General features: G+C 37.7%; 1 protein-coding gene across 3 annotated transcripts in view; it reads left to right on the top strand.

Annotated features, from left to right (window-relative positions):
* TOX (thymocyte selection associated high mobility group box) overlaps positions 1 to 24,990 on the top strand; it is a 218,875-nt gene that overhangs the window by 90,795 nt on the left and 103,090 nt on the right. For all 3 annotated transcript variants that reach the window (XM_048286703.1, XM_048286704.1, XM_048286702.1), the window contains exon 2: positions 24,134 to 24,199. In XM_048286703.1, coding sequence (XP_048142660.1) covers positions 24,134 to 24,199 — 66 coding nt within the window. The remainder of the gene's footprint in view (positions 1 to 24,133; positions 24,200 to 24,990) is intronic.

Here is a 24,990-nt window from a genome sequence, read left to right as displayed (position 1 = left end):
TGGATAGCTCGTCAGACTCCCTCCACATGTAGCAGTTAATCGTTCATATGCTGCCTTGAGGTTCATTAAAAATAGAGGTCTTCATGGGTCTCTTCTGGGACCTGATCTGTTCAGCATCTTCTTGAGAGACCTGGAGGAGTTCACAGTTGACACAATCTTGTCAAGTATGGAAATGACACAGAATTGAAAAGGCCAGTTGATATGCTTGGGGGCAACATCACTGCCCAGAGGCACCTACACAGGTTGGAACAATCATCCAACAAGAACCTCAGGATTTCAACAAAAGCAGAATGCAAAGTCCTACACCTGGGCTGAACGAACCCCTGCATTGATACAGGCTAGGGACTCACTGGCAAGGATCTGACTGGGATGCTGTTGAAAATGACCTGGGGGTCCTGATGGGCACGGTGTGCTGAACACTAGCCAGCAATAAGCTGTGGCAGTGGGAGAGACTAACAGGTTACTGAGCTGTACCAACAAGTCTGTTGCCAGTAGATCAAAGAGTGTTGTTATTCCATTTTTCTTCATACTCATTAAAGAACAAAATAATTTAGTAACTTGTCCAGGTTTGGGCTCGTCAGTATAGAAACACTTTGTCAACTGGAACAATTTCAATTAAAAGCCACCAAGGCTGTCAAGGAGAGATTTAGAGACCAAGATTTTTTTAACCTAAATAAGAAGTGGATTTGAGGTACCTAAGAGCAGCCCCCCAGAATCCACAAGGGAGTTTTTGAGAAGACAGAGCCATGTTCTTAGTGAGGTGCATAGTGGATTGACAGGGTGTTTATAAATTGGAACATGAGATGTTCCTATTGGATAGACAGAAAAGAAAATTCTCCCTGGGGATATTTAAGCCCATGCAACTAGTTACCTGGAGATACTGTGGAATCTTGATCCCTGTAGATTTTCAAGACTGAGCTGATCAAAGTTCTGAGCAACTTCATCTGAGTAGTGTTGACCCTACATGGGGAAGGAGGTTGGACAAGTGCCCTGCTGGGGTCCCTTCCAACCTGAATGTGTCTGTGATGTGAACCCAGACAAGTCTGTACAGGTTCTGAGAGCTTGCTGCTAATATTTTGTATTGCCACCACTTCATCTCTCTTCTTATTCAGTCTTATGTTTCCTTCAATGTTTCGTAATTAAATATAGTCATGAGAATTTCCAAGGGCCTGTGCAGACATTTTTGGGACTACTGACAACAAAATACACTGGATTTAGGTGTCTTTACAGATATCTTGCTTCAGTCAAATAGTCAAGCCAGTAGATTGTCTAACTGAAGAGGTAAGTGTCAGCTAGAAATCCAGAGATTCCTTGCACACTTTTTAAAGTGATAACTACTGAAGGAAACTATTGCAGCCTTATTCAGTATATGACATGAGTAAATTGCTGACTAAATAATTCCTGTGGACATTCTTCAAATAAAACTTATGCCCAGATGAATAATTTATTTAGTAACTTAACACTGTATAAGTTAGGCTTTTAAGTATGGCTTTTTTATTTAAGAAATGTTTCATTTTAGTATTCTTTCTTCAAATCATTTCTTGTTCTTTATAACTGTTAGAGCTGATCAGTGTGAGTACTTTTGCTAAAGCATTGTATGAAATGGACATGTTTCAGGTATGCAGTTTGAGTCCAAAATGTTATGCAAAAGAGAATCTGACATATCTGTCTTGGAGGTGGAGAATGGCCTGGCCAGGCAGCAAGCAAGGTCTCTGCTACTCAGTAGTCGTTCAGATGCCTGCTGTGGTCGCCACTGTTGTTGTGTGCATTGTAGAGGAAGGTGGTGGGATGGGAAGCGAAGCTCCTCTTACTCCAGATGAAGAGGAACTGCAGTGAAGTTGATGTGAACACTGTAGTCTATTTACATTGCTGCAAAATAGTATTTAACACTACCGATTGTTCTTTCAGGCATAAGAAACCTTGGAAATGGCTTAGACTTTCGGCACTAGACTTTCTTGTTCCTTTTAGTTCTCATCTATTTTGAACATTGTTATTTCTCTTTCAAAAAAACAAATATATAGAATCATTGTCATTAGCAGTGATGCAGGAAGACAAAAGACAGATTTCTTTTCATTGACTCTGTTAACCCTACAGGCTCGAAATTGTAGAGATGCTGTTTTGATTGGTAAATTGAGTAAATTTGACATGAGAGTGAGAACAGAAAACTGCATACAGCTTTTACAGTGGCTATTTGTGTGTGTGTATATATATATATACACAAACTACAAATAATGTATGTATTAGCCCTTTGTGGACTATTCTCTTAAAAGCCAAGGGTTTTTTGGTTTATGGCCAGTTGACTGATTAACAGAATCTCTGTAAGATTTTGACTGAGTTAATTGCACTCAAATCTGTGTCTGAAGTGAATGGTGGTAAAATGCGTGATCCTGTCTAAATTTGACAATATTGAAATCTGTAATTTGAAGCCAAACGTTATAAGCAGAACTCACTGGAAGAGTAAATTTATTTTGATTTCTTAGTTTTTATGAGTTACAGTTAGCACAAACATTTTCCATTTTTTGTATCCTTTTAATTATAACTTTCCAGTGAACTTCCCCTGCTCTGCACTGCTTAACTATAAATTCTCACTGTTTAGTTTCTTATGCCATCCTTTTCATCTGAACAAATTGTTGGTAGAGTCCATTCTTCATGAGTATTAGTTTAATTTTTTTCCCTGCAAATCTGGTTAACCTCTTTAACGTTCAAGACTTTATGTTAAGTCCATAGAAGTAAATGTGGGAGTCTTTCCAATCATTTAGCATATGCACAAGATGCAGAGATATTTTCTTCTCACTGCTGTAGCATTGAACAGATTCATGATCTAAGAGTACCCTGGTAGCATTTGGCAGCAGATTTAAACACTTCTTGCTAAAAAAAGGTTAAAATATTTTTGTAGATTGGGTGATCCAGATCTAAGGGGCCTTATCTGCAGTCATGCCAACAAAGTTATGCTTGACAAAGTTGGAGAGGACTTTTCCTCGGTATCGTCTAGTGTTACATCTTCAAACACAAGATGTAAAGGAGCACTTCTAGCTATAATCTGTAGAATAAATTATTGGTAAGTGAAGACAAACAGAAAGGCTCAGGGGCCATTTTGGAATCAGTCAAAGGGCATGATGCCAACTACTTTTCAGGAGCTATTATTATTCCTTTTTTCAGGAAACAATCCTTGACATTGTTAAGTCTCTCCAACCTTCATTCTGATCTTAATGTTCCCTTCTTTGGAGACTATAGTCTATCTGCCTGTGTTTAATTTTGAGAACATTATTCTTACAAACCCAAAGTGACGCTGGCCTTAATCTCAGTGTTGTGTGAGCACATATAGGGAGTGATGGAGGCCTCTTCTTTTTCTGTTTTGAAAAATTCTTATGGTATTTTATATGTAAAGCCAACTCCTGTCACAGCCCCTGGCTGTGCTCCAGTCAGGACTGGTCCTTCCTTGAGTGACTCCATCGCTTGTTTGCCTGCTCTGTACCATAGAGGGAAGACATCAATTTGAGAAACGGCCCAAGTTTCACCTTTTGAGTCGCTTTCCTATGAGGGTGATACTGCTTTGTCTTTTAGAATACATTTCAGTCTCTCAATGAATGTTGTCTTCGCTGCTTAAAACTGAGTTTGTCCAACTTTAATTAACCAAGCTGGATCCTCAAACATTAGTTCCAGTGCACTCATGAGTAATATTTTACAGATGTTGCTAAATACTAGCAGAATAGATAGATACACCCATTTTAGACAGTGTTAACACCAAAAGAAAAGTAGTAATAGGGTATTTTTTGGCATTTATTTGGCTTCTTTTTCTGACAGCTTGGCACCAGAGATCAAAAAGCTTTCAAAAGACATTTAAAAATAAGTCTTCCACAAAGCACTCGAAATAGGGATTGATGTTGTATTTTTATATTATTTTGCTGACATTGGCATAAAGAAATATTTAACCTAAGTTCACACCGGAAAATCAAAAACAGGACCAAGAATGGAATTTCCAAATTTTTCACTGGCTGTCCAGTGGCAATATTTATCTCTTTAGGAAGGAGCTGAGGTGCCTTTTAAAGCAACCAGAACCAGGTGTACAGCAGTGTAACTCAACAGATCAGCAGTGTTTCCACTGAAATATTTAGATTTCTGATATATGCTATCATTTTTCTGTAAGATATTTGACAGCTTGTAATTTATTCTTGAATTTAAAGTGCACTTACATTTATTGCAGAATATCTAAACTGCATTAGAGGTAGTTTATGGCAGGGGTCCAAACCAAAATTGACCATATCAAACTAGGGCTTTTTTATAATCTCTCAGCAAGCAACAAGAAAAAAGATTATTTCCTCATGATTTTATTCTGAAAGAGGCTTTCTATAGCTTGTTTCGTACCAGAACTTTGTTTCTTTTGATGTACTTTTCAAATTCACACACCTAGTAGATCAGAAAATACTCACTCATTTACTTCTGCTGTATTGTGAGCAATAAGAGCTTATTAAATAGTAATAAATAGACATTATATGCGCATTGTGCAAGTGCAGGTTGTAGGGTCCATTTTACATCTTGTTATCTACTGTAGGTATACCTACAGATCATGTGTCTTATACTGGGATACTTTTTGGCTGTTTTTCTTCAAAAAGTGTTTTAAAGGAAATGCAAAGCTAATGATCTGTTAATGTGGAGAACTCTCCTACCACATTGGAAATCTGCTCTTACAAAATCAAGCATATGGTAACATTGCACCATATGGTGACTTTTATATTTAGTAAATGCATAAATATGATATGACCTTTATAAATTTCATTTTATTTTATTTTGACTGATAGGGCTTCATTTTCAAATAGAACTGAATACACTCCTTCCCAAATGTGTCATATTGTTGTATTTGCTGAAAAAATCAATGGGAGTTATTAGTACAATGTGAAAAATATTTCCTGTAATTTATGTGTGTGCACACACACCCCCTAAGCTTACACAGTAATGAATAGAGGGAGAAATGCAGCAGATCCAACAGCCACTGAAATGTGTACCCCTAGAATGTGTCATTTTCTAACTGTAGAATCTTAATGACTGTATGGCAGAGATTTACATGAGATGTGCGATATGTGAAAGATCAATTTCAATGTCTGGTCTCCTTTTTTTCTGTATTTTTCTTAGTGAATTTCTGAACCTATTAAATTATATCATAAAAATAATTTGCCTTACTGTTAGCCTTATTATTAACCTTCCCCCCTATCCATAAGATTTATTTGGTTTTTTTTCTCATGCCTCTACAGATCTTATGGAGACACTTTGTTCGTGTTTATTTGTCCATTTTCAGTGCTATGTTAAGACTTGTAGAGCTAAATATAACTTAATGTATATTCAGTTTTAACTCCTTCTCTGAATGTGTTCTTGTGGAAATCAGTTTCCCCAGAAAATGCAAGGAGTTACATGCCTTCCACTGAGGAATGAAGAATCAAGACCTGTCAAGGAAAAATTGATTAAAAACAATGGCTTGGATATGTCAAGCAAAATACTTCTCAGTTCCCACCATAAAACCACACAATGATTCCTTACTCATTTACTTTATTTAGGATGTGTAATGGTTCAGACAAGGATGAATGCTGTAGCAGATACCACAATTCCTATTGTGCAAATTCCAAACATAAGTACTCCCTCCCTGTGGCTTTCTCCAGAAAATGTTAATCAGATTAGAAGAGGAAGAATTTCACCTCCTCTCTAACAAGCCCTTATCCCATCATTCAGAATGTATTGCTTAAAATCGTAAGGCGTATATTATCTTTTTTAGTAAGTATCTTTGCAACCATTTCTAAGTTATCTCCTACTCTGGACTTTCTCATACCTAAAGTGATTGCACAGATTGATTTTCTTACATAAGTAATTCTGCATGTTCCGGAGCAACAATGGAAAATTAGTTCTCTGGCCTCATGTGACTTTCCAAAGATACACCTTTTCTGTTTGTATGGTTTTCCATGTCCTTTATGGACTCAGTATGTCAGCCGGCACAGGCAGGTAGAAGTATGAATGACGTACTAGCTTCAAGTAAGCCAGTCAGGCTGTGAATGTACATCTGCTGTATTTATATTGCAGTTTGGGCAAGCAGGAGTTTGTGATTGCAGAAGGTTATCCATAAGCTGCATGGAAAAGTTTCATTTTTTTCCTCGTAGAGATGGAAAATGGGTGAGCTCTGTGAAATGAAATGTTTTTAAATGCCACTTTCAAATCAGGAAACTTGGTCAGTCATTAGATACACTGTGCTTACAGTAGTAGTCCTCATCTATAAGTACTGAGTGACAGGAGGCAGGAATTCATCAATTGACTGTAATTTCTATTTAATTGTAAAGATCTGAGAGGCTGAATTTTTTATTCTTGGACGGGGGTAGCATAATTCTGATGTAAGCCATACTTGTCAAATTCTGGTTTAATTCCATTTTTCTTCTCCAAAAAGTATTTCTATGTGCCTTCAGTGAGCTATATCCACTAGTCTGAGCATCAGAGATGGATAGCCTGAGGCTGTCCTGCAAGTTTTCCTTTTATCATTGCACAGGCACAGCATGGTATGCCAGGTACAACCACTGTAAGGAGGGTTCCAGCACCTCCATCATGCGGTAAGTTCCTGTCAGCAAAAGATCTTCTGGGGTGATACACTGCTTAAATTTGACAAAGAACATAGATTGTGTAAATCACACTGTTTTCATTGATTAGAGCCAGAGAGTGCATTAACCTTCCTTAAGGCTCCAGAAATCACTTTCATAAATGTGAATAGTACAAGAAAATGTTTAGTGAAGCTTTTCATGGATTAGCTCTTTGTTAGAGGATAAAGTATCTTTACATGTACAGATATGAAAGCGATAGTTATACATGGAAACTTTTTTTTTGCCTCCACTGAGCATTTTTTTTTTGCTATAACCCTGTGAAGGTTAATTTTCATTTACATTTTGCAGGGATGTAGGGACAAGAAACTTTGAAAGACATCTTGTGTTATGCCAACTATTACTTAAAGCAGTACTCTGACTGGGATGAAATTTCTGTGTAGGAAAGAGAGGTTCAAGTTTAAAATGTAAAAATTATTCCCACAATTACTTTAGGCTTATCACTGTAAGGGCTCTAAAGAAATATGTTTACAATTTAGGGGATTTTGGAACTGGTTTTGTTCACTTTTAATGTGTATCTTCTGATTAGTTGTTGGACTTCTGTGTTTTAACATTATTGTGAAAGTTTTTTCCCCCTGAAAAATGAGACTGCCTTTCTGCTTGAGGAAATATGTGATTTACTTCGGTCTTGAGCTTCAGGGCCAGTGCCTAATTTTCTTTTTATCGCATTCTTAGTTCCAGAGTAAGCAATTACCTTTGGCTTCACTGAACTGAAATTCTTCGGATATCGTAATTATAAACTATACATTATGACTTCCTACATTTATTTTTAAAGAGAGAGATTATAGCATGTAGTTTTAGACTGCTTCTATTTTATTGTCTGTGAGTTTATTAATGTTTGTCTATGTAGAGTCTTGAGCTGATAGACTATCAACTGAAAAAGAGCCAAACTTTATATATACTGGAATTCAAAGGCACAGCATAAAGTTGCCAAAATAAAATTGCTAGCACACCTTAATCACATTTTTATTACCTCATACTTCACTCTAAGAAACATATTTTCAACCAAGTTTTATATGAAACAGATCAAAGCATCTCATAGCTCTGCAAAAACTCATAAATTGGGTGCAAATTATCCTATAGCAATTCAGAAGTCCATTTTGCTTCTGAGCATTGTGCTAAAATGTTTCTTCTTTCACTGACAGTCTGAACTAATAAATAATGGGTTGTGTTTGTGGGCAGGGGTGCAATATTTTCATGCTCTAGTACCATCAGCCTGTCCATAGATTGACTGCAGCTATGAAAATTCTTCACTGGGAAGACCCTTCATGACTGCTTTTTCAAGTTTGAGTCTGCAGGTAGTGCTGCATAAAATGCCTGCATCCATATCCCACAATCTGACCCACTCTTTATTATTTCCTACTCTTGGGAAAAGTGGCACATGCACAAAGCTGTTACCCTCAGACAAGGGAATCCTTTAATACAGCAGGCAAAACCATCCTATGGATTCTTCATAATCCCCAGCCCTAATCTCCAAAAGAAGCAGAGAACTGGGATTCTGATGCAGTTTCACAATGCCTCAGTGATGCCACTTCAGCTCCTCAGGGATGGAGGGCACAGAGGACACCTTGGTCCCAGAGAGAATAAGTGCACATTTGACACCATCCCATTCACTTTGTGGTGTGCAGTGTTTGGGGTCTGGCTCACAAGTTTTACACATCTAAAGTTTGAAATATCTGTCCTACAGTCCTTTTATAGTTAGCAGAAGAAAAATATGCAAATCATATAGACACTTCAGCTGGTCTGTCATGGAAAACTGCTTCCAGAGATGGAAGATTGGCTCTAAGGCCTGTCTTCCTTCTCTTTTCATCTTTTGTTTCACTGCCCAGGCAAGATGTGGTCTTTCCTAACCAGGTTTGCATCCTCCTGTAGTCCAGCTTGTATGTCAGTCTTCCTGCAGGTGCTGTGCTTGCATTAGCTGTCATCTGCCTACTTTGGGGAGGCCCAGCATGAACACAGGAGGGGGTTCAGGAGCCCACAGGGGTGATGTTCTAGGTCTGAGAACTAGTTTACCCTGTTAGTGGCAGGGGAACGTCATTCTTCAGGCTCTGCCTGTCTTTGGAAGAGACATAAAAGTGCATTTTCAAAGGTACTCAGATGCAAAATGGAAGGACTGTTCACTCAAATGAGTCTAGAGTAAAATGACAGTGAGTATTATTAAAATTGTCCATGTTGTTTAACTGAGGCACAACGACCATGGAGTGAAGTCACTGCAGACTTCTTCAGTTCATCTGTATTACTTTTCCGTCTGGCAAGGATATTTATAAATTCCTGAATTTATACTGCTCTGGAGGGTATTCTGAGTAATGTCCCCTTTTCACTACAAAAGTGGCTGTGTTTCACTGAAAATTTACATTTCCATTAGCAAAGCGTGTTAGGCCTTAGCTCTTCTTTTCCACATACCCCTCAAAATGGCTACTGGAGTCAAGGAGCGCTGAACACAGAAAAAAGGCAGAATTTAGTCAATATTTGCAAAGCACTTTGGAGTACTTGAGCATGAAAAACATCATATTGGGTAAATATTAGTTTCATTCTGAGTTAAATCCTGAAATCTGTACTTCAAATGTTCATAATTTCTGAGCTGAGGCAGATATGTGCATATGAAAAGATTTTTTTTTACTAAGTTTGCTTGCTTACTAGTTGATCCTAAATGAAATGCAGACTTTGTTTTGTTTTGTTTTGCTTGGCTGAGAGGAAAAAAAAGCAACAGCCCTTCCTACCTCTCTTTTTCTTGTCTGAAAAGTGCAGGCCAGCACAGAAAAGAAAATCAAATTTGAGGTTTTTGATAGTAAAGAAGGATCAATTTCCCATATTTTGATATTCAATAACGTAATCTGCCTTTTAAGGCCTGTTGTTGTTGTTGTTGTTGTGTAAGACCACTGTAAGCCTGACTGCTTTCATCTACCCTTTTCTAGGAACTGGTGCATCTCAGTAGTTGGACTGTATCATAGCAATGCCTAGTGGTGACATTACACGCTGGGGATGACTGTATTTATGTAATTTTTATTATGTAAAACTTGCAGATTAAGTTGAAGTTGAGGCTGTAGTAGCCATCACTAGAAAAGTGGTATATATTTTTATTTAGACCACTGATTAAAGAGCAAAAGAATGTGTTTGTGTTTAGCTATCAGGAAAAACCCCAAGTGATTCCTCATAGTGAAGTGCTGCTGAACCACCTTTGTCTAGACATCATAGCTCTCAGCTCAAAATGGAGAGTTGGAGAGAATTATCAAGTCCACAAACACACTGAGGAGTACAGTACCTTCCTCTCCCTTTTCAGGTCTTTCCTATCTTTACGTATCTCCCCTTTTTACACTGTCTGCAGTGAGTTTATCATTTATCGGTTAATAAGTTGTCTGACAAGATAGCCACTTTGTACCTAATTGTTCAGTTTATTTATGTATTATTGATGAGCCCAGACTTGAACTCTGCTTTCCTTAGAGACTGCTTGATAAATCTGTTGGCTAATCCTATCTAAGGAACTGAATTACCTGCTGTAGCATAATACGAGACATTGCTTTTGCTGTATATTCTTAAAAAGGAGCTGGTTATACATTTCCAATGAGCTGTGTTTAACAGTAAGAAATAAAATCAGATACGTAATTCACATTGCTGTCTGTTAACAAAAGATCTTCAGTGATGCACTGTAATGCATAAAATACATCCTCAGCTTTTAAATCAATGTTCTGACAATTTTAGCTTTTAAGGTTCTGGCTCATGTAGCTAGAAGAATTTCTGAACTGCAAAATCTTGATTATGAGTAAAACTACTAGGCATGTCAAAACACTTGTGTATTGCTAATATGATCTGAAAATATTGGAAATTAATCACCTTATACTTTTCAAGGCAGTAGTTACTATTTCAAACAAATTAATAAAACACCAAATTAATTTTCTATCGAAACATGAATCTAATGACGGCACATATCCGTACTCTGTTATTATTTCTGAACTTTTGACTTGTAGGCACTGACATAAGGGAAATTGGGGAGTATTACATGAACTGTAAAGCACAGGAAGAAGCAGTGATACTGTATGACTAGCAATTTATGAATACAGCTGTTAAGAGTCAGGAGCCTCTGCAAAACCCTGGAGTCTCTTAATACTTCTCCTAGAAGAATTTCACAAAACAGATCGTTGCTGACACTAAAAGAGGCTGTGTGCTGAATGCATGGGCCCATGTAATGGCTTTCCTAAAAATGAGGAAAAAAAAAAAAAACTGCACCTCAAGAAGAGTTGAGTTTCCTGATCTTGATCAATTTTAGTCTTGAAATCAATTGAATTATACCAGTATAGATCCAGACCAGTGTCCTGATACCAGCCCCATCTGTGAAAAGGTGTTTAATTCTGAATTGCATTCTAATCAAGGACATTTTGCTCCATCAGCAACTATATGATTATTTCAACTGGTGCTGTGTTAGCCTTTTAATGTGGGAGGGAAGGAGCCAAATATGGGTTTGGAAATATTTATGCAGCTGTTGTGTTTCTGCTGGAGTTGTATATCTGCAAATCTGAGCACAATCTGCCCATTTGATTTTCTTTGTTCCCTCTTACTGGTTTGGTTTGGGGGATTTTTTTACCTAATAAACACAGAATTAAATTATTTTAGATTGGGAAAGTTTAGTTTGGAAAGGAGTTTGACTGTGTGAAGAAAGCTTATTCTGTGTATGTACAGCAGAGAGATAACCTTAGGTATGACTGTTGAAGCTGTAATTTTCAGTGGGTTGCTCCGCAACTTTAAAACTTTCAATATGCATTTCAGTCTTCCAAAAAAAAGAACACTTTTAGACAGAAATTATTCAAGCCATTTATTTCAAGTTTAATGTGTGCTAATTTAATGGTCTTAGGCATAAAACATTATGATAATTTTCATCACAAGTTTTATCAAATCCTGAGGACAATATATTAATATTTCAGTAGCTTTTACAGAGCGATGAGAGAATATAATATGGAGCACTGAAATGATGAGGCATATTTTCCATGGCATTACTGCTATAGAGTATTTTTACTGATTAATCAAATGGCTAGAGTCTGACTAGGCTATGAGATTGCTGAAGTTAAACAACAATTATTGTACAATTGGGTAAAACAGAAGCAGATATTGTGATGCTGTGGGGAAAATGAAACATCAAAAGCTAATAAGAAACCATTTTTACATCATAAAAGCATAAGAACAGCTCCATCAAGCTTTAATCACATTGTTATAACACACACTTTTTAAAAAATTATGTTAGCTCATTAGCAGGGGTTATAACATAGATTGTTATAATTAGAGTAGGATTAACAAATACTGAGTTCTGCTTCTATTTCAGTGCACTGAAGCACAGCCTGTGTTGTGTGAATCATAGGATTATCTGTATTTCAAGAGGTTTGTTTTTACATTGGTGTCATGGTCCAGTTCAACTGCTGACACGCACTTTGCAAGGGCTAGTAGTTTAATTCCAGCCAAAATGAGGGAAGGCTGTGTCCACCTTGTCCACAACTCCTCTTCTAGCCATGGGGTTCAGAGTACCTGTGTCCCTCTGGGCAGCAGCAGGTGGAGAATCACTTCCAGTGGATCAGAGCCCTGTCTGGCCAGCAGCAAGCGCAGCCTGGAGCTCCTTTCATGGTGAGTGGTGAAAATGAAGCACTTCCCTCATGTCTCTGCATGGCCAGTGTAACAGAATTCAGCTTGTTTCACTGCGTTCAGGGACTTCTTAAGTACACCATGCTGGAAATTTTGAAGTGACAGAGTCTTGCCAATATTCATTAGACAAGACGATAATTGCCAATTTTTTTTCTGTTCTTAAGAGGAATTTTTCAGGGCCTGAAATTATTTCTGCTCAAAGCTAGAAAGACTGATACCAGTAAATAATGTCTTGTGAGTGAGAGCACTCCACTAGATGTGAGAAAGTTGAATTCACATCTTGATCAACAGATATTTTTAGGAAGTTGACAGCCACAGAATTGATATGGGAAGACCCAGCCTGCACACATCAGGTGTGCAACTGATGTGTGAGGGAGTGGCAGAGCAGGACTGAACCAAGGTTTCCCACAGTGCTACTGTGTGCTTGAACTGCCACGTTCTTCTGGTGAAAGTGTCTTTTTCATTTCTTATGTAAATGTTTAAAAGTCAGTTTCATCATAAGATTCATCTTGAAAATGCTTTGTTTGAAAAAGACATAGAGCTCTGACTTGGGCCAAAATCCATAGAGCTTAGGTCTTCACCATTTTTCATAGATCATGCTATATACCCTAATTATCTGGCAATTTTCCATACTACTGTATAAATCAGGATAAGCTTTCAAAGATTTCATTTATTAAGGGCTAGCAAAAAGCAAAACATTTTCTAAATAAAGTGTACAGGGAGAAAGAGGTTAATGCATACCCATGGTCTGGAGAACCCTGGAACAGAAAACCTGTTCAGGATTATCCATTACTAACTGGAGCAGTATATTTATTTTGGACAGCACATGAGATGGTGAAATAGACATCAGTAAAGGGAAGCACTTAAGTGATTACAAATGAAGAAATTCTTGGAAAAAAGCATGTTGCCAGAGAAGGGTAAAAGAATTTTAAATTGGCTTTCTGAAGAAGAGGACAGAGTATCTTTGTGTTCACAAGGGTTAGTAAAAGGTAGAAGTCATTAGTCTCAGCAGACTGGAGGGACGGAAAAAGGTCTTAAGATAAAACAGCAAAATGGCTGAAGAGTTTGAACAAAAAGGGGAAAATGCATGAAAATACCATTGCTTGTTGTAAGGCAGGAATTGGCAATAAGCTCTTGTGGATGCTCTGTGAAACCTATTCTGCTGTTATTCAGGGGATGGATTTGCCTGCTTGAGGAGCTTCCTCCCAGCACTAATGTTACTGCCTCATGCTGATATGCATGGCCTCTTAGAAAGACAACAGCCATGGTGCCGATAACGCCAGGTTTGAGTAACTTTCGCTATCTGAGGACAACTGTGAGGAATGTACAACGGTAATAGATTCATAGTTTATTCATGGGAAAAGCAGCAGCCAGTGCTGAAGGTGGCACCTGTTCTTCAAGCAGGAGGGAGGAGGAGGTGGAACATTTTTTGTCTTTAGAGGGTTTTGATAAGACAGTGGCAGGTACAACCGTGGCTTTATATTTTAGCTCTTTACCTTCAAAACTTAGAAAAATTGGAAATATATTTGCATAGACTTGTCTTTTTTTCTGTTAAAAGAAAATATATCAAGTGTGTAGAGGAAACACTGCTGCAGACTCTTTTAAAAAGCTGTTATGAGTGCAACTTGACAAAATAGAAAAGATGAAAACAGTCATGGAATAATTTAGTCATAAAGTGAACTTGAAGGTCAAATTTTATATTAAAAGGTGTAGAGAGAACACTTAGAATTTTTGAGAACAGATAAGTGATCTCACATCAAGGACATGTCTTCACTGAAGTTGGTAAGAAAAAAAAGTAGAACAACTTTTCCTCTTCTGCTTTTGAGTAATATTTTGAACATCTCTAACCACATCTACTCCTGAGTGACCGACTTTAGGATCGAATACTGCAAAGTTCTCTACATTGCTCTGCCAGTGTATCTCAGCTTAATCTGTAGACAATCCTAGCAAAGGAGTAAGTCAAGCTACAAGCCTTGTCAAGGTTCTGAATCTGTTGCAACTCTAAGTGTAAAAATCCATGCTGGTTCAGATTCTTTTTATGGACATTCATAGGGCTCCATGTTCTTATTTGATGTGGACAGGGAAATAAACCTGTGTGTCATTCTTAATGAAAATAATCCTGTTGACTTTAATGAAGATGCTCATATACCAGAGTAACTGTGGATGGAAGTAGGATTGTCCACTTGGCTGCCACAGAAGCTGTTTTGGTAAACTATGATTGTATATCAGCCCCACAGCACCCTTGTCATTTAACAGACGTCCATGTTTTCCTAAGTCCTTGCAATTAGTCATTTATGTTATCACTCTCTCCAGGTCTGAATTAGTTCTGTCTAATGAGATCCCATCAGACTGTGCTAAATAATTTGGTTTATCAGAAATTTAACTGATTTTTTCCATCTGAGATTGGTACATACCTAAATATTTCATTCCTGTTCCTGTAAATGTCTGAGCTCTTTTATTCTATTTTATTGCATATTTGAAAGGGTGCTTGATTTTAAATATTTTCAAGCTGTCATTCCTTTCAACAGGATAATTTTAATACATGTTGTGCACGTGATTCAAATGACCTGCTGCATTGATCTAGAGTGCTTAAGTTCTTTCGTGGTAGTATTTAAAATTGGATTTCTAAATATGGCATAGGTAAAAAAAAATACTTCTACATATGCCATGTGTTTTTTCCCACTTTCTCTTTCAAGCATTCAGGCAAGGTTGTTTATTTATCTGGCAGTTGTCACCTTTAGTTGCTTTTCAAGACCCTCTTTCATAGGATTTTCAGAATAGTAGTGGAATTTTGCTTGTGCTTTTTTGGTTAATGTTGTTCTGGTCCTTTTTATTTCTAAGAGTCTGCTATGCAGAAGGAGATGTACTTGCCCATAGGAACTATATGTATCCCATTCACTATAAATAACACAGTAGATAGAACTCTGTCCATGGATCCCTGTGATATTCCTGCTGCAGTCATGCAAGGCAATGGTTCTGTCCTATTTGTGCGAAACTTGTTGGCTATGGTCCATGGAACCTCTCTCCTGCAATACTCCAGCACAGGGGGCTCTCCATGTGGATATATAAAAAATGCTTTTTAGTCATCTCTCTGCTCTCTGTAGATCCTTTTTATTAAGCTTTCCTGTGTTTTATTACATAATCTACCACTTTTCATGATGAAGCAGAGATAAACATTGACAAAAATTACTCTGAATCTCAAAGAAGATCCCTATTCCCTTACCAGTCTACTGGTTCCTAATCCAGTTCCTGTCCAACTGGCAATAGCACAATTCCCTTCACCTTCCATGATGCAGGATCAGATCTTCTCATGGAACTGGCCTTGTCTGTTGGTGTTGGAAAATGTTACAAGCCTACCAGGTTAAACAAATTTCCTCAGCTACTGTGGGCAGAAAAAGAAGGGTCTTATCTTAGTTGTTCAAACCTTTCCACCTTATCACCCAATTTTCCCAGTGGGTTTCTACATCTATAATTTAGTGTGAATTGAGTAAAATAATAACAAAAGCACTTGCTGCTTTGATCTTGGTATGTTTATTTAATGAGTGTTCAATATGCAAAAAATAGTTGAGCGTAGTAGTCCAGACTACAGTGCACTGGTTTGGGTTTATTTTCTTTTACCTTATTTTACTTATTTTTTTTTAATTTTTATTCTATTTTATTTTATTTTATTTACAGAGCCAAGGTTAAAAGGAGCAGGAGGCCAGCTGAGAGAGTTCAGAGTTCATCTCTGCATGTTCACTGTCTTCCATTTAAATGTACACAAAGGACTAATACAGTACCTGCTCTCCCCTGGGCTGTCTTTGATACACTCTGCTGTGCCTGGACTCTGCCACTCCTCCTATCAGTCTGATCCTACTTCTTTTAGCCCGCTGTGCTCAGCACTGTAACCTCATTCAGCTAGTGCTCTGCATGCAGGCTAACAACTTCAAGGCTCTGTCAGGCATTGACACATGCAGGCTCCAAGCGGGAAGCTAAACACTCCCCTTCACCTTTCCTGCAGTTTCACATTAACCTCTATTAAGTGCAGGAAAACCACAAATGCTGTAGTGCCATTATTCAGGTTTTAACTACCAGTGTATATTTAGATATTCAGCCAGCTCTCCACCTGTGAGAATATACTCAGCAAATGCTCTGTCTCCTCCCTTTCTCCCAGTGCAAGAGGTAAATAGTGAGTTAGCTAGAGGAATGCAGTGGTGGAAGGTCTGGGTTGGGCATTTATGGCACAAGCATGAAAATCTGAGAGAAAACTTTGACAGCACTGTCTGTACTTTTTTCAGGCAATAGCAGGTGCTATAAATGGAAAATGAGGCAAAAATGGTCTCATTTGAGGAGAATAAAGCAGCATATTTACGAAACATTTTGTCTTGGAAAGCCAGGTAGGTGGTAGAAAAGGCACGGTGCAGTGCTAGTCTGCAAGCTCTATCACACTTGGATCCAAGCGCTGAATGGATCCAAGTCTGTTGGGTGCTGTGGGCAGAGAGAGTTTTCTGGCTGTTTCTGGCTTCTTCTAAGATAGGAAATGTCTGACAGCATTTCCTTGTGAAGCAGCACCCTTGCTTCCTGCTCTGGGGCTGCTGCCAGTGCTCACACACCTTTTGGCTGCCCTTAAGACCAGGGCAGATTCCTTCCCAACTCCAATCTGCCTAGTCCACACATCGCTATACTCGGATCAATTAAAGACAACATACCCCATATCCCTGCTTCAGACTCTTTGGCAACATGGAAGAGAATGAAAGGACCAGAGACATAAAGGATTTTCCTAATACTTTGCTCCTGAAAACAAGTAACAGAATTAAAATTGATAATAATAATAATAATAATAATTAATAATAATAATAATAAGCTTGAGACATGCCATCTCCCCTCTATTGCTTGGTTCATCAAACTTTCTGTATCCTGGAGGGCTCCTAGTGTTCCAGATGGGACAGGACTCCTCCAGGTCCTGCCAATCTGCACTAATCAATCACCTTCCTTTGGCCATAGAGGGACATCCAGCTCTGCAAAGAATTTGGCTTCTTTTTGCCATGGTGCTGCGTTCAGGCGTTTTCACCCAATCTCATGATCTTCCAGTGTGCTCCTCTGCTGATAAACAAGGTTTATGGAAGGAGGGAGGGAAGACAGCAGAACAATCAAAGTTGATAGTACTAGATTGTTTTTTCACAATTTTCCTGTGATAGTCCTTCAGTGAGGTGTCAAGCCTCTTTCCTGGGAAGGATGCCTGTCTGGAATGCATTACTGTAACCTGTCTTGGGCAAATTTAAACATGTTCAAGTACAGCATATAAAATGGAGTTCAGGAGACAAAATGGAGTTTCAATTTAATACAAACATACCGCTTTGCCAAACTGTGTCAAGAAAGGGATTTTCCATCGTGTATAATGTTTACAGAGCATCTCTGTTTTTATCTTTAATGGTTGCCATAACAAGATCAACTGTTTCTTTAGCATAGCAATTTGATGATTTATGTTGTATCCCATTATTATTTTAGTCTCATTTCAGCAGCTCTGAGTAAAATAAAATATCACTCTTTGTCATCAAGCAACCTGAGACAATATCCACTCTTGGCATTTGGTTTAAAATAAACAAAATTACCTAGTTTTAAATGTTTTTCAGGATTAGTGGCTTTTAGATAATGTAAGTTACAAATGATCTATATAAGCTGTAAGCAGTAAAATCACTAAATCAGTAGAAATAAATAATCGTTTTACACAATGCTATTGCAACATCTTCTTAAAATGAAGTGTAACAAATTGTGCTGGGGCACCACCAGAGTAAGGTAAACTATGGTTTAATGATATAACTAAAGTTTATATTTAAATCTAAATCTGTCTTCCAGTTCCAATCTAAAATGGGAGAAATTTGTGTTTAGATTGTGTGATTAATAACACAGGCTTTGAAGATCTGTAATGTCCTTTGAAGAAATCGGGATGTCAAGTCCAAGTGGCTTTACCCGGAAGCTGAACTTATTAAACACAATACCTTTCACCAATATCATCTGTCCCCTTGCTTCTTCTTTAATCTTTAAATTTTAGGATATCACTCTTGGGATATATTTGTGCACAGAACGTTGTCCAAAGTTGCTCCCCCTCCGCACCCCTGTCCCAAGCTTGTTTTGGCATCAAAAGCCATGTGGGCTCATATTCCTCCTGCTTCCCTGCCCACACTGCAGCTGGACGAGATGCAGTGCTGTCACATTGTGCTGCTCTTCAGTGTGAAGGGGAAAAAACTCAAACATTCATGTGCTTGATTTTTTTGTCTTTTATATAGCTCATATAACTGTGCCTGAAGACTTAGGGCACATAGATAGATAGATAGATAGATAGATAGATAGATAGATAGATAGATAGATATGTATATGCATACAAAGAGAAAGCAACTATTCAATAACCTCAGAAGTCAAAAATAGGATGAAAAAGGAGTAAAAAAAATAAACCCTCATTTCACAACAATGGCAAAGAAGTGTTAGGTAGCAAGAAGACAGAGGTAGAGGGGAGAAATATCATTCTCCCTGTAATCCAGATAGCACAGGTGATCCTGGCAATGAAAACAGAGTGACTTGGTATAGAAGAAGGTAGCTCAAGTGGAGGGGAGAACAGTAAGTTAGGCTGAAAACTTGTTTAACATGTGTCTGTGTTGTAGCTGTCATCTGAACAAGCTACATGAAGCCAATGCAGATATTCATCTGCATTTATAATCACTGTATGCGCACATACAGTTACCAGTATATAAATATAAATACCAGTACATAAATATATTTTATTTCCAGTTACCCTCTTTGGTTCTCAAGCCCTTCTAGCTTTTTCTGCCATCTTGCACCTTCCTTTTTGTATTCCAAAGTTTTCTGTGTATGTAGGCAATCAAATAAACATTCTCTCAGTTGGTGTCACCATGAGAATTTTGCTGTCTATTCAACCTGTTTATACTATCTTTGTGACATAGTCCATGTAGGGTGTTTTTAACTTACAGCACATTAAGAATGAATAAAAAAATACTGTTCTTGCAAGCTTTGCTATTTCATAATCACTCTTTAAATGCTGATAAAGTTTGCCACAATTTAAATGGGAACATGAAACAGGCTTCCTGGCCATACATTTTGTGACTGGTATCATACCTTGTTAATGGAAGACAGAAGCCAGCCTTGGATCCCTTAAAACATTCTGGGCATTTGCTGAACTCTGTCATACCTCTTGCATCAGTTAGAGTCAGCCAGTGTTTATGTAATTACATCCCTAACTTCTACAAGTAAATTGTATTTAATAACAGCAGTTGGGTATTTTGTGCCTATTGGTTGCTGAACATTACAGCTTGTCTTACAAAGGGTCGTTCTGAGGGGGCTTCTAACTGGCCATGCCATAGTGTTGCCTGTGTATTTTATTTATAATAATCATTTAACTAAAGAGTATTGTGCAATCCTGAATTTATATTAGAACTAGCTCCGAGTTATATTTCTTTTCATACTACAATGCAGTCATATTCTTCATTTGCTCTCACCCAAACTTATCATGCAGTTACACTTTAATGTGAAAAGAAATGTTGTCAAGAGTAGTTATTATCACACACCAGAATATTGTATTAGCATTCACTTTTAATAGATTAAAATGAAAGATTTTGAAATCTGCTCTTAATGATACTGAAAGATCTTGGAGAGACATTGGGAAAGCTTTATATGAAATGTCATATGATATATATACATCATACATAGGTTCATAAAAACTGCCTGCCTTTGTATTTCATCTGTTCTGTTGGGATGAGTCATCCACACGTTAAGTGATGCTTGTGCAGTTTCTTTGCTTGAAATTGAGCACAGTGAGTGGCAGGAAAGTTTAGGGAATATAAGATTCTTGCCGACCTGAGAATGATGAGTACAGTAAGACAATTTTGGAGGCATACGGTATAACCTGGAAGAAAACTCTGGTAGTTGAAGGCATCTTTGAGTCACATCTGCTCATCTTTTGACTCACTCTGATCCAGATATGTTGCTTGACCTGCTGTTGCATACATCACCTTACTTGCAAAGCTGAATTCCAGGTGGATATAGCATGAATTAAGGTGTCCAGGTGGAGAGTTGTTGAGAGGTGCCATGCTGTAGAGCCTGTATGTCATAAAGCAGTCTATTAAAGGTGAAATGATTAAATATTCATTTCTGGGGTTTAGAGTCATGTTTTAAGCTTCTAAACTGGTGGGAAAAAAACATAAATAGAACTTTCCAGTTGATCAAATTGTTGGCATTTTTTCCTCAGTTTATTGTTTTGATGTGGGATTGTCACATTTGGGCAAGGTGGGCATTGTATCTGTGGTGCCTCTGTTTTTCTGAACTTTTTGTTACTGAAGGCTTGTGTACCCTTTTTTTTGGCTGGGGTGGGATGTACAGGTCATCTCTATTCCACGCTGCTTTGGTAGTTGGGAAACGGGATGATGAATAAACAATTCAGTATTGCAATAAATATTTTGTTTTATTCTGGTATACAAAGATCATAATTTCACTCTTTTATAAACATTTTAGTAAACATGGAGAATGTGAAAAAGATATCTCCTGGCAATACCTGCTGTATGAAGTGCATGTGTATATGTTTCATGCTTTGAGTTTATGGGTGTTTTTCAGGCTCGTATCCAAAGTCTTAGGAACTTCCAAGAAGCCATGCACAACACTGCACTGGACTGAGGGCAGATAATAATTTAAACAGTGGTAAATGTAGTACAAATACTAACATGGCAAGAGTGTTAGTGTCAGCTGACGCATTACAGTCCACAATCTGCATATATAAATACTACAAAAAATACACATCCCCTCAAACCTTGCTGACCTAAATAACCTATTACACAACATCTTACACATACTTCTGACAAGCAGATGCTAAATACTGCAGTGACTAAACTCCATGCTTGAATATTGAAGAAATTAAGTAATAAATCAGACAGTTTTGGGTATTTTTAGGTGTTAACAGGTCACTCAGATTTTACAAACATTATGCATTGATATATTTTTCTGAAAATTTACCCCAACAAATTAATCCAAAATGTTGCAGAAGGTCATTTCTCATGTAAGCATCAATCCCTTTACATTTCTCATGTAAGGTTAAAAGGCCAGGAAGTTTAAATTTAGGTACACTTTTTCTGTTTTGGTTTCTCTTAAACATGCTCACATAAAGCCCACAGACCATGGCAGAATAAAAACATTTCAGAACTAAATAGAGGGCCACAAACAACAAACAGGAGAGGCCCATGCCAGGGGGACCACTAATAGCAAGGCACTGATTAGGTAGGCAGATAATCCAAGTACAACACACAGAATTATAAAAAATTCAGTATTCATGGAAAAGTACCTTAGGGAAATTATTCAAAGAATGCAGATTTGATGATTGTAAGCTTGGGAGCAAGGACAGATGACCAAACATTCAACAGTAGGGATTATATGGAAGACTAGTATACTTCATAAATATTCTTAAATCATAGTCTCATGCATTATGGAAGGCAAAATAAATTGAAATAACCCTTGACTGTAGCTAGTAAGCGTGCAGAAAAGAAAAGAAATTTCTTCATATTCACTGCAACTAAACACATGCAACACAGTATTTGAATTATAGCCAAGCTTGAAATATATCACAACAAATGTATGAAGATAATGAGGGAAATTCAAAAGAGGAGACTCAAGGAATGATGGTTTCCAGGGCAGATAGGACTCCCATAACCAGCAAGTGTAACTATCCTGTCCATAGGATTTCTTATAAATATGATATGGATTGCATCTGTTCTGAAAAAGATCTCAAACTTCATTCTAAAATGTCTGAGAAATGATGAGTTTGCTGTTGACATAATGCTTAATTACCTCCTAAAGTAGGAACTTGTATCTTATTTCAAGACTGAATTTCTGTAATTCCCATTTCTCAACACTAGATCTCATTATACCACTGTCAGGAAGGCTGACATCTTGCTATCAGACATCTTTCCAGGGTGTAAGTACCAATCACAGTGATCAAGGCACCTTTCAGCCTTTCGTCTGACAAGCTGAATAAGTTGAGCTCCTATAGGCCTTGCACTGGAATGCTTGCTTTCGAACTACTGGCTGTGAAATCTCTCTTCAGAATTTCACCTGTCCATATGAGTAAAAGAAACAATGCATTTTTTTCCAGTGCAAACAATCCAGATACTAAAATTTTTTCTCCAAAACTCTACTTTGAATGCTTATAAATAAGAGCATTATTGAATGAGAAGCCTGAAAGAAGTGGTACATGTCAACAAGAAACTAAAAAGGAACAAGCATCAATCTCTATTTTATTATCTAATCTAACTATCTCTTTTCTATCAAAATTTGGAAACACTCTATTCCTTATGGCAGATCTGTGTCTGTGGCATAATCCTTTCCCTCCCATGAAACTAGGACTTCTGACAGATAGTCTGTGACTATTAAATAGCTCTGGCCAGGAAGGGCAGACCATCAACTTCTGTGCCAGGAGCTGGCACTTGTTCATATTACTGCTGCTGTTACAAGCCTTGTAGCCTCTGGCAGAGAAAGTGGATGAACAGCTGGAAGCCGAAACCTTTTCAGCCACCTCAGCAAAAATTGGTAGAGCTGTCTGCCAAAGCCACAGTTTAACTTTGCCACCTTGGGCTAGTTGAATATACTGCACCTTGCAGGTAGAATATCCCCAGAAGCTCAGCACTGATCAAGAAATGTCCATGGGATATTTCATGGGCACCTTCTGTAGGAGCAGAGCAATCTCAGTAGTAGGGACTTCTTAAAAATGCTGCTGCATCATGCAAAACAATGGCTCGTGTCCAAAATACGTCACTCTAAGCATTCACACAAGGGGTCAGGTGCAAGTTATTTCAAATAGACCTCGTAACAGCTGGAAATTTGTGGTTGATGTCTGGAGACAGGAATTCCTGCTGTTGTTCATTTCTACTTTAAAGGTTTAAAAGATTTTCCCTAGTTCCTGAGCAGACAGTGGGACTATCATCGCCCTGTTGGCACTGCCACTTGAGTGGGTGTGACGAGAGCTCTGCAGGGACATTTTCCAGACTATGTAAGAAATCAGTCGTTTTACACTTCTTTGTGCTGGTACAGGATGAGGCTTCAGATCTGACAGTTTTTCTCCATCTAGGCCTTCAGATTTTAATCAACTCCTTTCTATGACATTTCCGTTACTTCTTAACTGCAGTTGAGAGAAGAAAAAGGAAAAAAAAAAAAAAAAAAAAAAAAAGGGAAAAAAGGAAACCAGGTTTTTATATATCCTACATATTTCCAGGAATGGTATTTATCATTTACAGAAGGTTATTTTTGCAGTTCTGATTATGAATGTTTACTTTATTCACACATCAAGCAAACTCTCCTCTTACACCATACGGACGGGAGGTATACTGTTTCATACATTCAGATGTCTGAAAGCCGTCTGGAAATGTACTTCCCACTTTCTGATATGGGAACATTTCAATAGGAGGAGGTTTAATTTGTTTTGAAATTTCAACTCTTGTTCTGCTCAGAAGCTAAAGCTGGAATCCATTAAGATGCATTTTAGTGCAGATTCTATTCTCATCTTGCTTTTCTCAGTAAGTGTGCAATTCACTTAGTACTTCATTGCAACCAACAGCAATATGTATACATGGTGCACAAAATGAGCCATTTTGTTTTAAAACAGATTGCAGATGAAAGGAAACCATTCATTTCTTCTTTGCTAGCTGTAATTACTAGAGTGCTAATTACTCCAAATCACTGACATCCAGGGTCAATAAGGATGACAACAGGAACATCAAAGACAAGATGCACACATGCAATTACAAGTCTCTAAAACCAGGCTGTAATATTATTTTATAGCTACTGTTTTTTTCAGTCAATGCTAAAAAATCAAGTTTGCTGAATGTTTACTATTATTTCCTTTGCAGTTTGACGGTGAAAACATGTATATGAGTATGACAGAACCAAGCCAGGACTATGTGCCAGCCAGCCAGGTGGGTTAATTAATCTTCTCTGCCTTGTTTCAAATTGTAATTAAAAAAATTCAAAGAGTTGCATTGCAAATGAGTGGCACTATCAGTAACTGCTGCAATCAGGAATAATCATAATTTATAAACAAAGCATTTAAGCCTTGTTTCCAGTTAATGAGATAGAGCTGATAAAACACCAGAGCTGGCGTTGGTTAAAAGATACTACCTTGTTCCCTCTCCAGAATGCAAGCAGCTGTTTTGCCAGCATGATCTTTCCCAAACAGTTGTTTTACCTTCAGGAAATAAAGTCTTTACAGGTGCAGGTTATTTGTTTATCTGACTGCAGACAAGTTAATCATTATAAGCTATACATGTCACAAATAGCTTTAATTATCACTTACAGGACAGTTGAAGAATTGCATTTTTAACACTAATCCTGTGTCTGAGGAATGTTGCTATTATTACACAATTAGCAGCGGGGTTGAGACAATGGCTTAGCCTTCTGTAGCTTGCAGGCCAATGGTGATGTGTTTTCTTTAAAGGTATTTTTCAGCCCTTTTCCTTTTGGGCAACCATACACACTAAATTTTGAAACTGGATGTATATTAAAAAATCTTCCACTTTTCCACTTGAACCCAAAGATCCTACAGATTTCTAAGAATTACAAATTTTAATTACTCCTTAAAAAGCAAAAATAGCTTTGAAAGTTTTGCTACATCTCTATGTAGGGGAGAATTTTTCATTTACTTCACGTGTTTCAGTTTAACTTCGCACTAGTGAGTGGTGGGGATAGTGCTGCAGGTCAGTTAGATTGT

This window comes from Corvus hawaiiensis, chromosome 26 (assembly GCF_020740725.1).
Source record: "Corvus hawaiiensis isolate bCorHaw1 chromosome 26, bCorHaw1.pri.cur, whole genome shotgun sequence".
NCBI classification, from domain to species: Eukaryota; Metazoa; Chordata; class Aves; order Passeriformes; family Corvidae; genus Corvus; species Corvus hawaiiensis.
The sequence above is the reverse complement of the archived record's forward strand: the minus strand, read 5'-3'. Positions and strand labels throughout refer to the sequence as shown.